At 44.6% G+C, this 12,192-nt stretch overlaps 1 protein-coding gene across 2 annotated transcripts in view; it reads right to left on the minus strand.

Annotated features, from left to right (window-relative positions):
• Window positions 1-11,930, minus strand: part of PDE10A (phosphodiesterase 10A) — a 309,321-nt gene extending 297,391 nt beyond the window's left edge. For both annotated transcript variants that reach the window (XM_075064099.1, XM_032790920.2), the window contains exon 1: window positions 11,126-11,930. In XM_075064099.1, coding sequence (XP_074920200.1) covers window positions 11,126-11,930 — 805 coding nt within the window. The remainder of the gene's footprint in view (window positions 1-11,125) is intronic.
• Between the last annotated feature and the right edge of the window lie 262 nt (window positions 11,931-12,192).

Raw genomic sequence — 12,192 nt, forward strand, 5'->3', positions numbered from 1 at the left:
AATCCGGGGGGGGCGTGTGAAGAACAGGACAGATCCGTAAAATGAATGTGAACTGAAGTAACACCAGTGCACTGGCTCAGATGAAAACAGCTGTTGGGAGTATATGGGGGAAATTAAAACCTGTAGATAAGGATAGGGTAAGGAGTCAGGCATATGCAGGGAGGGGAAGGAATCTCTACAGAATCCAGCAATCAGGAAGGAAACAGCAGCTAGAAGAAGCTGATGGGTGGATAAGGAGGAAATAATATTAAGCAGAGAAACAGATAATGCCTAAAAGGGGCAGGGGAAGGGGGAGGGGATGATCATGAAGACAAAACACAGGAAACAAGGCAAAACTCCAATAAAGCAATAAGGAGTTCAGTTAGAAGTTTCCAAGATATATCAAAAATAAATAAAATAGACAGTACAGGCAAACAGGTAATAATACAGCACAAGCTTGACATGAGAAAAGTCAGAAAGGGATAAATATTGAGGAGTATAACTTTGCTTTTAGGAAATCTCAGTGTAGAAGAGAGACTAGTAGCTTTAGACATACAGAAAAGTTTGGAGGTAAATGGAATAAGACATCATGGAAGGAACTACTGTTGAGGTACAAAGATTAGATAGTGAAAGAGGAGGACAGATATCTAGTTCTCACACTAAAGACAGGAGAGCCCAAGTTTAGCCTCTTGTTCTCTGAATCAACAGAATTTCTGAGAGTTGCAGAAATGTTGCCGAAATACCCAGGGCAAGGAAAAGATTGTGTTTTCTGCTAATATGGTGTTACCCTACAGGCTGAAGCAAATTAAAATTGCACTCCTAAGGGGTACATATACTAGTTTATGTTTTTAGCTGCAAAGCATGAATTCCTAAAAGATCAGGTGTTCCCAAGCAGGAAGAGGGATTAAATGATCTAGATTCTGACCATCTACAACTTCTGAAGTTCCCTCCATCATGCAAGATCAGGATTATTATTCTTGTTGTTATAGGATTTTTTTTTTAAAAGATTTTATTTTTGAAAAGCCACTTTAAAACAAAACAAACCACTAAAGTAGTTTGGGTTGCTCCAAAACTGGGCTGTGATTAACATCCTGAAGTCATTTATTTTGTGACCTTTTAGTGCTAGGTTAGCATGCTAAACCCCACCGGGAATCAGGGATTCTGCCTCCCAATGGTATAGAGGTCCCATTTCCAGCCCTTTGGGGCTGTGAGATATCACTTTTTGCAGATGTGACAATTTAATGTACTGAAAAGCTGTTACTTGCCCTGGATTAAATCTTGCCTATCCTGGGATACAGACAGGTGTATTGCGGGGAAGGTCAATATTTTAGAGAAGAAAACATTGCTCTGTCAGCTTTTTTTTTTTTTTTTTTTTTAAATTGTACCTGTTAAATTTTAGCATGAGTTCAGGGCACTGGGACTGAAGGGTGTATATATGAATTCATCCTCCATTTACGTAGTACATAGATTTACAATGATCCAAGCATTTCACAATAAAACAATTAGCAAAATCCATCTCTAATTAACAATTACCCTTAAGTGAATGATATTGCTCGTGAGCATTAAAAAAATGATTCATTCTTTTTCTTCTGGATAAAATACAGCATGTTGACCTCTAATTTAAATTGGTTGGTTTTTTTTTAACTAGTGGTTTTGATATGCATAAGGTAGGAGAGAAGACAATGAGGCTCACTTGCAGCCTTTGTTAATACTTGGCAAGAATATACTGTAATACGTACATGAACGAATCTTAGGAAATAGCAGTCATCTAAGTACATACATACACACAATACTGTTTTCCTCCACACCATTCCCACAACAGGAGATGCCATGTTTCATTGATGTTCTTCAGTACTGCCAATGCCAAAAATTCAAAAAATCATGAGTCAAACTGTCAAACAGATAGTAGGAGTTAACAGAACAAAAGTACTTTATATCTGTTTTGACTGTAAGGGGTTAACAAGTTCAGTAAGCCTGGCTGTCACCTGACCAGAGGACCAATCAGGGGACAGGATACTTTCAAATCTTGAGGGAGGGAAGTTTCGGCTGTGTCTGTTAGTTTTGTTGGTTGTTCTTCTCGGTTCTTGTAAGAGACCAGACATGCAACCAGGTTTCTCTCCCACATCTCTCCGTAACAGGCGCTATAACGTTCGAATAGTAAAAAGTTTAACCCTTTAAGGGTAAAGATAGACAAGGTTTAGCTTATGTTTGTTTTTTACTTTGCAAATGTGCATTTGGCTGGAGGAGTTTAATTGTTTATTTGACTGTAAGGATTTCAAACTGTATTTTGCTGAAAGGATTTTAATTTGTACTCGTTACCTAGGTGGGAGTATTTCCAGTGTTATGCTGAAAACCACTGTACCTGATCCATCTTAAAATTTAACAAAATAACTTTACTGTTATTCTCACTTTAATTACAAAGTTTTTCTTGATTTAAAACCCATTGTTTCTTATTCTGGTGAGACCCCAGGGACTTGGGTCAGGATCCGACCAGGAATTGGTGGGGAAAGGAGGGAAGGGGAGAGAGAAGTAATTTTTCTCGTCTGGGAGAGGCAACGGTGGGGGAAAGGGTTTACTTTCCTTGTGTTAAGATCCAGAGTGTCTGGGTCTTGGGGGGGTCCCCGGGCAAGGTTTTGGGGGGGACCAGAGTGTACCAGGCACTGGAATTCCTGGTTGGTGGCAGCGTTACAGGTTCTAAGCTGGTAATTGAGCTTAGAGGAATTCATGCTGGTACCCCATCTTTTGGACGCTAAGGTTCAGGGTGGGGAATTGTACCATGACACAGACCCTTAAAAAAATCCATGAGAGTTGAAAAGATTAAATCGTGGAATTTGGTCTGTCTGTGTTTTGAACTCCCTGACTACAGCCAATATGTGTGAGATAATGAATAGTCAGAACTAATTCTGTCTTGCACATTGATTCCAGCTCACTCTGCTTCTCCAAAATCCATACCTGCCAACATCTTCTGTCAAAATAAGCAGCAGATCTTTAATTTGCATAAAATTAGAGAAAAGCATATAAAGTGTTTCTGATGCTGTGGAAGGTTTCCAACTTCTCCCAAAACTCAAAAACATCATCTAAATAATTCTGTCTCCCCGCCAGCTCCCTCTCCACTACTCGGCAGGCCTTTTGTCTGTTTTAAGCTTGACCGTCCTGTTTTATCAAGGTTTGTCTGCCGTCTGTTACTGGTATAAAACTAGATATGGTTTTGCCCAGCATCGGAAATGGAGGATGCTATTTTGAAGTGCAAGACATGTTGCTTCCGCGGGCATCCTCCAGAGGCAGAGTAATGTAGGCATCGTCGGCTCATGACATTCCTGGATGTACTGGAATGTCCAGTATTGATATTCTGGGGATGCATGAGTGGCCACCTTACTATCCATCAATTATCCATTCCTACATCAATCAGTTCCGCACCTCCAGCCCTGTGAAGTGCATCTGCCCTCAGCTCCAAATCAATCATTTTTTCCCCCCTCAAGCCTATATCAATTCTGCCCACCCAGTCACAGAACTGTCGTTGGTCTCCTGCTGTTGTGGATGTTGTATACCAGTGGTTCTCAATCTGTGGTCCATGGACCCCTGGGGGTACACAGACTAAGATTTCCATAAGGGTTGACACTTCTATTTGAAATTGTGTTTAGGGTCCGCAAATTAAAAAAAAGTTTGAGAACCACCGTTCTACATCTTAGGACAAACCAGGCATTGGATAAAAGAAGTGCCAACACCCCTCCAGTCATATGGGGAGAGAAGGAGAGTGAAAGATGGAGAGGGTCTAGGGATTTTTCCACTCCCCTCCCAGTCCCGGGACAATTCCAACAGCAGTCCTCTTCTGCCCCTTCCCAGCATGAGGCTGATGGAGAAACAGGAGGAAAGGAGCATAGATGAGCTGACAAACTTTTACAAGGGAAGAGGAAGGAGGGAGCAGAGCCATCCTGAGCTGCTAGGCTCTGATTCCTCCTTATGAAAGTGATATCAACTGCTCTTTGCCCCCAGAACAATTCTGCCAGCCCTTAAGGGGACAGAGAGAGCACTGCCTGCAGCAGTTGTGACTGCCTGTCCATCCCCAGGAGGCAGGGAGTAGCTAAGGCAGACAATCAGAGGGAGTTTTCTCTGGGCAAGCCTGAAAATCACATAAGACTGATATTTTTGCATCATGGTGTGACTGCTTGCAGCATGTGCCAAAATCACCCGCAAGAGTGAGCAATACTAATTCATTCTGAATGTTATTCTTTGAGTAACAGATCACTACAGATCAAGGGACCAGCCTAAATAACTCCTGTTGTTCTACATTTTAGGACAAAAAAGTAATGAAGAAACAAACAAACCACAGGATTATCCCATTTTGTTACATTTAAATGACTACTGTGACAATGAATAGCTACATTAAAAAGAAATCTTCCAGAATCAAAACTTGGTTTCCTTGCTTTGTTTGAATTAGATAGTGAAAACCTGGCATTGGATAGAATAAGTCAGCAGAGCTGAGGCTTGATTCTGCTTAAATTCCACATGCAACCACACAAATCTGTGCAGAGTGCCAGTCAGACCTCACGAGTTAAGCAGAGTCAGGCTATGTAAGCATCTGAACAGAAGAAGAAAACACCCAGGTGCTGCAGGAAGAGATGTTGTGATTCAATCTGTTAGAATTAAACCAGAACACTAGCACAGATGAGGTATAAAACATTGGCCTTAACCATTGGTGGTCATTAAAGATCCTAGATGCATGGTCCAAAAATTTCCCTTGCAGTTTCAACTAAATACAGTGGCCTTTACTTCCCGCTCTGAAATGTTGCTATACAGTCTTAAAATTGCCTTATTCCCCTCCAGAAGTTGCTACATTTCAATGGTACATGAAGCAATCCCTGGCTTAGTTTGTAAAATGCTCAAGGATGGTAGGTGCTATATAAGATAATTATTGTACACTGGTGCACAAATCAAGTTTCCTGCACAACTAGCTATTGCATTTGTACAAGATATATTTAGATATGTAGGCACATGTTCAAATGTAAGACTGAGCACTGATTGTGATAACCTTACAAAAATAAGAGTTCATGGCCCTTTCTGCAGTTTTTCAATACGCTAATACGACAGAAAATTGTTTGGTGTATAATGCATCCATCTGAGACTTTCCAGTGCAGTGTGATGTTTATTTATCTTGATGTTTATTTACTGCTAAGGAGATGCTCACTGCAGCTAAAAGACATCAACTTTTCTAAAGTTAAAATCAGTGCAAAGTAAAAACAAAACTGAGAAGACCCTTCTTAGAAATTTGAACGTATTTTCCTTTTCCACCATTTTTTTTTCATTTACCAACTGTAGGTTTTTCTGAATTTCTAATGAAGATTCAAATGAATATGGATTTCTGCAATTCTGAATACCAATGTTTCTGAAAGCATTAGTAATATCAGCACGGATTTAATACCGGAGTTTCATATAGTTATTTACAATTCAAACAGCCAGCAGAGGGAGCAGAAAAGACCAAAATATACTGAGTCAAAGAAAATAAATGCAGTTAAGTTTAAACAACAATAAAAAAAAGCATTGTATGCAGTGTTGCAGCTGCGTTGGTCCCAGGATATCAGAGAGACAAGGAGGGTGAGGTAATATCTTTTACTGGACTAACTTCTGTTGGTGAGAGAGACAAGCTTTTAAGCTTACACAGAGCTCTTCTTCAGGTCTGGGAAAGGTACTCAGAGTATCACAGCTAAATACAAGGTGGAACAGACTGTTTAGCATAAGTAGCTAACACATATTTCAGGGACCATTTGAGGTGAAGTGCCAACACCTCTCCAGTCATAGGGGGTGGGGGAAATGCTGGGGCTGGGGTAAGTGGGTTATAAGTTATTGTAATAAGCCATAAAGCCAGTGTCTCTATTCAATCCATGAGTTTTAGTATCAAAGTTATGAATTTAAGCTCCCAGGTCTGTCATTTGAAAGTGCTGTGCAGCTCTCCTTTGAGGATAAGGACTGAGAGCTCGCATATAGAGGGATAGTTTTATGGAAAGCATTCACCTACAGGTGATAATGGGTTGTTTTTTGGTTTATTGTCATTTAACATTTCCTGTGTGAGCTGGAGAACGTAATGATAAAAAACATTAACATCTTAAAAGTACAAAAGGTGTAAATTCTGTGCTAAGGAAAACATGCCATTTTTTTAAAAATAACAAGAAAATGAACAGATACTATTCTTTAAACAGTGTTATTCATTTAAATCTTATTGACCAAACTATTATTAAACTGAAACCCTGTATAATTTTGAATATTTTCAAGCCTGACACTAAGTTGTGCTATGTTTTTAAATGATGAACATACATTCAGAGAATGTCTGATGGGCATATTTTATAAAGCTAAAAGTAAATTAAAACAAATTTCAAAAAATGTACTGGAAGCTGCTATGTACACTCTATTGGTATTAGAATAACGAATGAGAACAATTTTAAAGCTGAATACGAGGAAGTTTTGGTCTGTACAACAAATTAAGAAGTTGGTAAGAACAAATACTTACTGAGTTTTATCAGAGATAAGTGACTCAGTGGCTTGGGTGTGAAAGTTATATAAACACATACATATACACCCATCCTAGCACTCTAATTTCCACCAGACCAGATTAAATGACAGTGGCTCAAATACCTGATACCACTACCAAAGGCAGGAGGGAGGTCAGTGTGCGTGTTGGGAGACTTCATTACAGTCATAAAGCTTTAATCCAACAAAACACACAAAAAGACTGTCCTACTCTGAAAGGTGGCCAGGTAAAAGTGGCATCTCACTCAAATGGTGTGATCCCAGTGTCCATTTGTTTGCTTCTCCCACCAAGATTCTTGTGCTTTCTTTCACACTGCCCCTTCCACAAGGAATGTGCTCCCTAACTGATCTGTGAGATCACTACCTCCCCAATTTAAGACCTAATTCTGCCGCGATGCCTAAAAGAAATCAGTCAACCAATGATGCTAAGAAACAGCTGATTTATTTATTAAATAAATCACAAGATTTAGAGCCATGAAGTTGTTTAATAGCCAACCTACGTAACTTCATGAGCTTTTTATCACTACCCTGCTCTTCACTGCTCCCAATTCCTCCTACTCCCTGATATACACAGTCTTTTTCAAAAGAAATAAGTGAAAGCTCTTCACAGCAAGGCCCCTGGTGTTCCTACATGTTTGCACAATGCCTAGAACAACAGAACAAGCCTGATACAGCCTTTCAGTGATACCCCAAATCACAAATAATTGTTTATATTACTTCAGTGAAATTTCTACTCCTTAAACAATGCAGAACCAGCACATTTATGAGAGTGAGAGCCAAAGCCTATGCTGGCTACTGCTTCATCAACTACGTTTTAAAGGAAGATTCAATTGCAAAACCTACTTCTGCTCATAGTTACACATCTGAATCACTGCTGAAGACAAACATTTGTCCTACAAAATCTTGATGACAAGTGATGATACATAAGCCAGAGATAAAACAGCTTGATCCCAGGTTGAGTTTCCCATTAGCCAGGCTATCAGAGGCATTCAAGATACTATTTTAGCTAAAATCTCATCTTTCCCCAGCCTTCCACATCCCAATACATCCACCCTTCTCAGATGATTACTGCATAGTAATGCTGTAAGTTTGCCACATTTAAATGCATGACAAATTTGTGGCATCACAACAAAGCATTATTGAGACATGAGGTTGCAAAATATCAGTGTCACAATACAGTGTTTCTACCAGCACAGGTCTCCAGTCTGCAAATACTTATGCATACTAGTAATTTTCTGCATGCGTGTAGTCCCATAGGACACACACATGGAAAGTTGTGTGTGTGTTTGCAGAAACAGCCTCTTGGAAATTCAGACCATTCCACACACAAAAAAAAAAAAAAAACAATTTACAATATCTCAGCTACTGTGGAATTTCCACTGGAGGATGGACCCAAAATTCAGTCTTATGGATTTATTATATTGAATGTTTCCCAAAGTTTACTATTTTATATCCCAAATTATCTTCAATATATAGTTTTAAAACTTTGAAAAACACAATATAATGATAAAAGACATTTACCTGACCCACTGCAAGCTAGTGCAATGCTCTAGTTCTGACAAAACCAGTATGTGGCATGTTTGGTCATCACAGCAGAGCAAGAACCAGCCAGATGTGGCATGAAGTGATACTGCAGGACCTGAAATAAAAAATAATCAGCTTTTAGCTAATATTTTGAATGCCACTATTAGCCTGGTTAGCGTGTTCATGTGGGAGAACAGTGAGGGAATAAATCCCTAGCAACTTCATCTGCATCACAATGTTGAGAACTTCAATTAGGTCACCTCAATGTCTCTTTTCTGAGAAACCCATCCCAATTCCCATAACCTTTCCTTATGTAAACTGCCTTTAGTCATTATATTGTGCAGTTTTTCAAAGATTTTATTTACACCCACATAGTGTTTGGGATAGAAAATAATAAACTTTGAGATATGCATAGTATAATCCATCGAGTCATTATCTTCATTACCCTACACTACCTCACCGTTTTCATAAAAGTAATATGCTTCTTATGGTACTGTAACCCACCGCATGCGGCATTCCAAATGTGGACTGACAAGTGCATTTTCCAAAAGATATAGTTCCACCTTTTGCAATAGCCCCACTAAAGCTGTCTAGACTTTAGTATTTTGTTTGACTTTCTTCCTTTATTTATTAAGAGCTTCTCTGTGAACTGGACTCATGTTTTCAAAATATTTTACATAATAATCCTGCAAATCTTTTTTCTGATGATGTGTGCCAGAGAACTGCCCAACTGGCAGAAATTCTCTGGTTTAGTCTCTTGTTCTCAGACTATTTATTTTAAAATATCTGACTTGTACTGTAAGTATGAATAGCCTTCTACCATCTTTCTCAAAGTGGGAACAGGAATAAAGACAGCAAGAAACCCCATGGGTTTGGCTTTTTTTTTTTTTTTAATTTCTACTTCTACAAGCACTTCTGAAATTAGCTATACATTTTCATAGTGTGATAACACTGTGCATGTGAATATGCATAAACAGCTATATATACACATTTGATTGTATGGCAGGGTGACATATTAATCAACATGGAAAGAAGTGCCAAAGCACGTGTAAGGGAGTCCTTTCCCACACGGATCACATCACAAAAACAACAAATATTCACTATGCTAATTACACTAAAATCAGTGATGAGTTATCAGGCAATGTGGCCCAGTTTTAGCTGGCACCCCTGAAATTTTTTACATACATAAATATAGACATTTTGGAAACAAATAGCTTTTACATGCACCCAAAAAAGTCACCTAGTCAAACTGAACCTGTGACATTAAAAATAACTATGATTCAACATCCTTTTTAAAAAAAATAATGCAGTAATTGGCTGTCAAAACCAGACCCAAAGCGTTTTCACACTAGTACAGTTACAATACCATTGGGGTGGGGGGGGTGATGCAACTCAAGTTCAGTGGAGAAAGTTCAATACAGTTTCACAAATATTTGCACTTGGGTGAAATGAATTTCTCCTAAAACAGAACCAGGGACGCTGGAACAATTTGTATAGTGGGGGTGCTAGCAGCGATTGAACCACACTGTAAACCCTGTATATGATGGAAACCACTTCAAGTCGGGGGGTGCTGCAGCAGCCCCAGGTCCAGCGCCTCGGCACAGAAAGGCCCGATCCAGGCGCCTGGTCACAGAATGGCTAGTTCATGCGGCCCACTTAATAGAACAGGGAGAGGTCCGAGAAAACCCCCGTTTGTCCGTCCTCCCTTCTGTGGGTGCAAACTTTTCCCTCTGCGTGCAACTGACCCGGCGCGACTCCCACCGCCCTTCCCAGAGGGGAAGGGTGGCTGGGCGACGCGAATGCGAAGAGCAGCACGGCCACGGCGGGGGTGGGGGGCAGGCCGGGGGTCGCTCGCGGGGAGGCTGGCACACGGGCGCGCAGGGATAGCCCGCCGCCGGGTTATGAATGGAGCGGTCCTGCAATGCGAAGCCTCGCTCCCTTCACCACCTCGCGGATTTGGCAGCTCGGCGCTGGCTGCCAGCGGCTCCCCCAGCCCTGTGCTCCATTCCCCGGCACTCGCCCTCCTCTCAAAGCTGCCCCCTGTCCACGCTAGCCCTAATACCCCCCCCCCCGCGATAACCTGCCCCACCCCGGCCGCCGGCCCTCCAAGCCACCCCGCCACCTTGTCCCTCCCATGGAGCACCGAGGAACCCGCCCTCCCCCGCCGCGATCGGACAACCGGCGAGCCTGCCCCGGGCCACGACTGAGCAGAGCAGAGAGGAGGACGTTGGATGTATGGGTCTCGCTACCACCTCTTGGCACTTTTGTAACTGGGCCCACCGACACCTGCTGGGGGGGGTGTGATCGCTCGCTTGGGGGTGGAAGCTATTAGATGTAAGAAGGTCCCTTATGACTGTCCAGCCCCACTGATTCCAGCCTCCCGCCACTCGAGCACCTCCTCACCCCAGCGGTATCCCGCAGCACGTGTTTCTGCCGTGGCTGTTGTTATCCCGGCGGCACTGAAAGCTACCGCCAGGAGAAGAGGGCATTGGATGCTGAAGAGCGAGCAAACACACACCCATCTATCTCCTTGTGTCAGAGCTGCCCGGCGCCTGGGGGGTTTGTTCGTCTTCCAAACATCCATCCCACCCTTCCTCGTCCCGCTTCCATATTCTCTGCTGCTGCTTTCCCGCCCCACACCTCGAGAGAGCAGGAGCTTGCTGATTTTACGACTTAGGCAAGTTCTGAACCCGGAAAAGGTGAAAGTCTCCGATCCTCCCCCATGGTACCCATAGTATGAATGGCCAAACAAGCATGCACCAAGCCAAACACTGATTTCTCTACCATCCCCACCCCCAGCGCGCACTACAACTGATTCTGAAATAACGCTCGAGAGAGAAATTCCGAACACATCAGAGCCTCCCACAAAATAAAACTCAATCCACCCACCACCCCCTTCCGCCATGCACCCCCTCCTCCATGCAGCTTTACGCACCCCGCTCTGTGCATCCGCAGCCACCCCATCCTCCCCACGCGGAGAATAAAAGGCCTCCCCCTTCGTGGAGCTCGCCCCAACCCCCTGTCCGTGCACCCAGCCCTCCCTTCATCCTCCCCCCGCAGGCAAGCAGCCAGCCCCTGCCCTAAGTGCTCGGCCACCTACTTGTGCCCAGGAAACAGTCTGTAAACCTCCTAAAGCAGCTTGTAGAAGATCCATCTTCCATGTCTGGCCTTAGCAGCAGGGGAGACGAGAAGGAGAGGAAGGAGCCTCTATGCCGCTGCCTAGGGGTCCTGCTCCTGCCGGGGCCGTCTCCTCGGATCCCGTCGCCGCGGGCGACTGCTGCTGCAGCACCCAGGAAATTGTAGGACCACAGGCGAGAGGCAGCTGGGGCGAGGAGGAGCCGCGGCTGGTGCTGCCGGGGTCCGGCGGCTGGAGAAGGGAGCAGCAAGCCCTGGATGGAGGAAGAGAAGAACAGCCTGCTCCTGCTGCTGCTCCTGCTGCTGAGATGGACGATCAAGGGAGCTGCTGCTGCTGCTGCTGCTTCTCCTCCTCCAACATCTCCTCCTCCTGCTGCCGCCGCTGCCGCCTCTCCTCCTCCCCACCTTCCTTGGAGACTTGCGAGCGCAGAGGCAGCAGAGGGCGGGAGAAGAGGAGGAGGAGGCGGCGGCAAGGAGCGAAGGGAAGAGGGAGCAGGGGCGGGGAAGGAGGGGACTGGAGGAGCGGCTCTGGGGACGATGCTGGAGGAGGAGGAGGCGGCGGCGGTCCCAGCGACGCGGCGGCGGTAGCTGCTTGGGAGCAGGGCAGAGGGGAAGCTGCAGGCAGCCGAGCCGCTTCCCGGAGGAGGAGCCCCGGCGCTGCCTCCGCTGCTCTGGCCATAGGAGTGGACAGTGCCGGAGCCGGGCTTTCCCCCGGCTACAGCCAGGGGGGTCTGGGGGCGGGTTGAGAGCAGCCTCTCGGGGTTGGACATCGCCCGGCTGGCCGGCCCGCCCCTCGGCACTGGGAGGCAGGACGCTGGTTGGAGACACGGAGCGGCGGGGAGAGGAGAGGAGAGGCGCTCTCCCTGCCCCCCAGCAGATCCCCCGGGAAACAGCTTCGCCCCCTACCACTGGCGTCACATCTGCGCCCCCCTCTTTAGGTCGGAGGGGCCACGGCGCTGCTGCTGGTCGCGAAGTGGCTCCGCTCCGGGTCCTCTCTTAGTGTCCCTTCGCCGGCACGCGCTCGCCTGGCAA

This window comes from Chelonoidis abingdonii, chromosome 3, assembly GCF_003597395.2.
Source record: "Chelonoidis abingdonii isolate Lonesome George chromosome 3, CheloAbing_2.0, whole genome shotgun sequence".
Taxonomy (NCBI): Eukaryota; Metazoa; Chordata; order Testudines; family Testudinidae; genus Chelonoidis; species Chelonoidis abingdonii.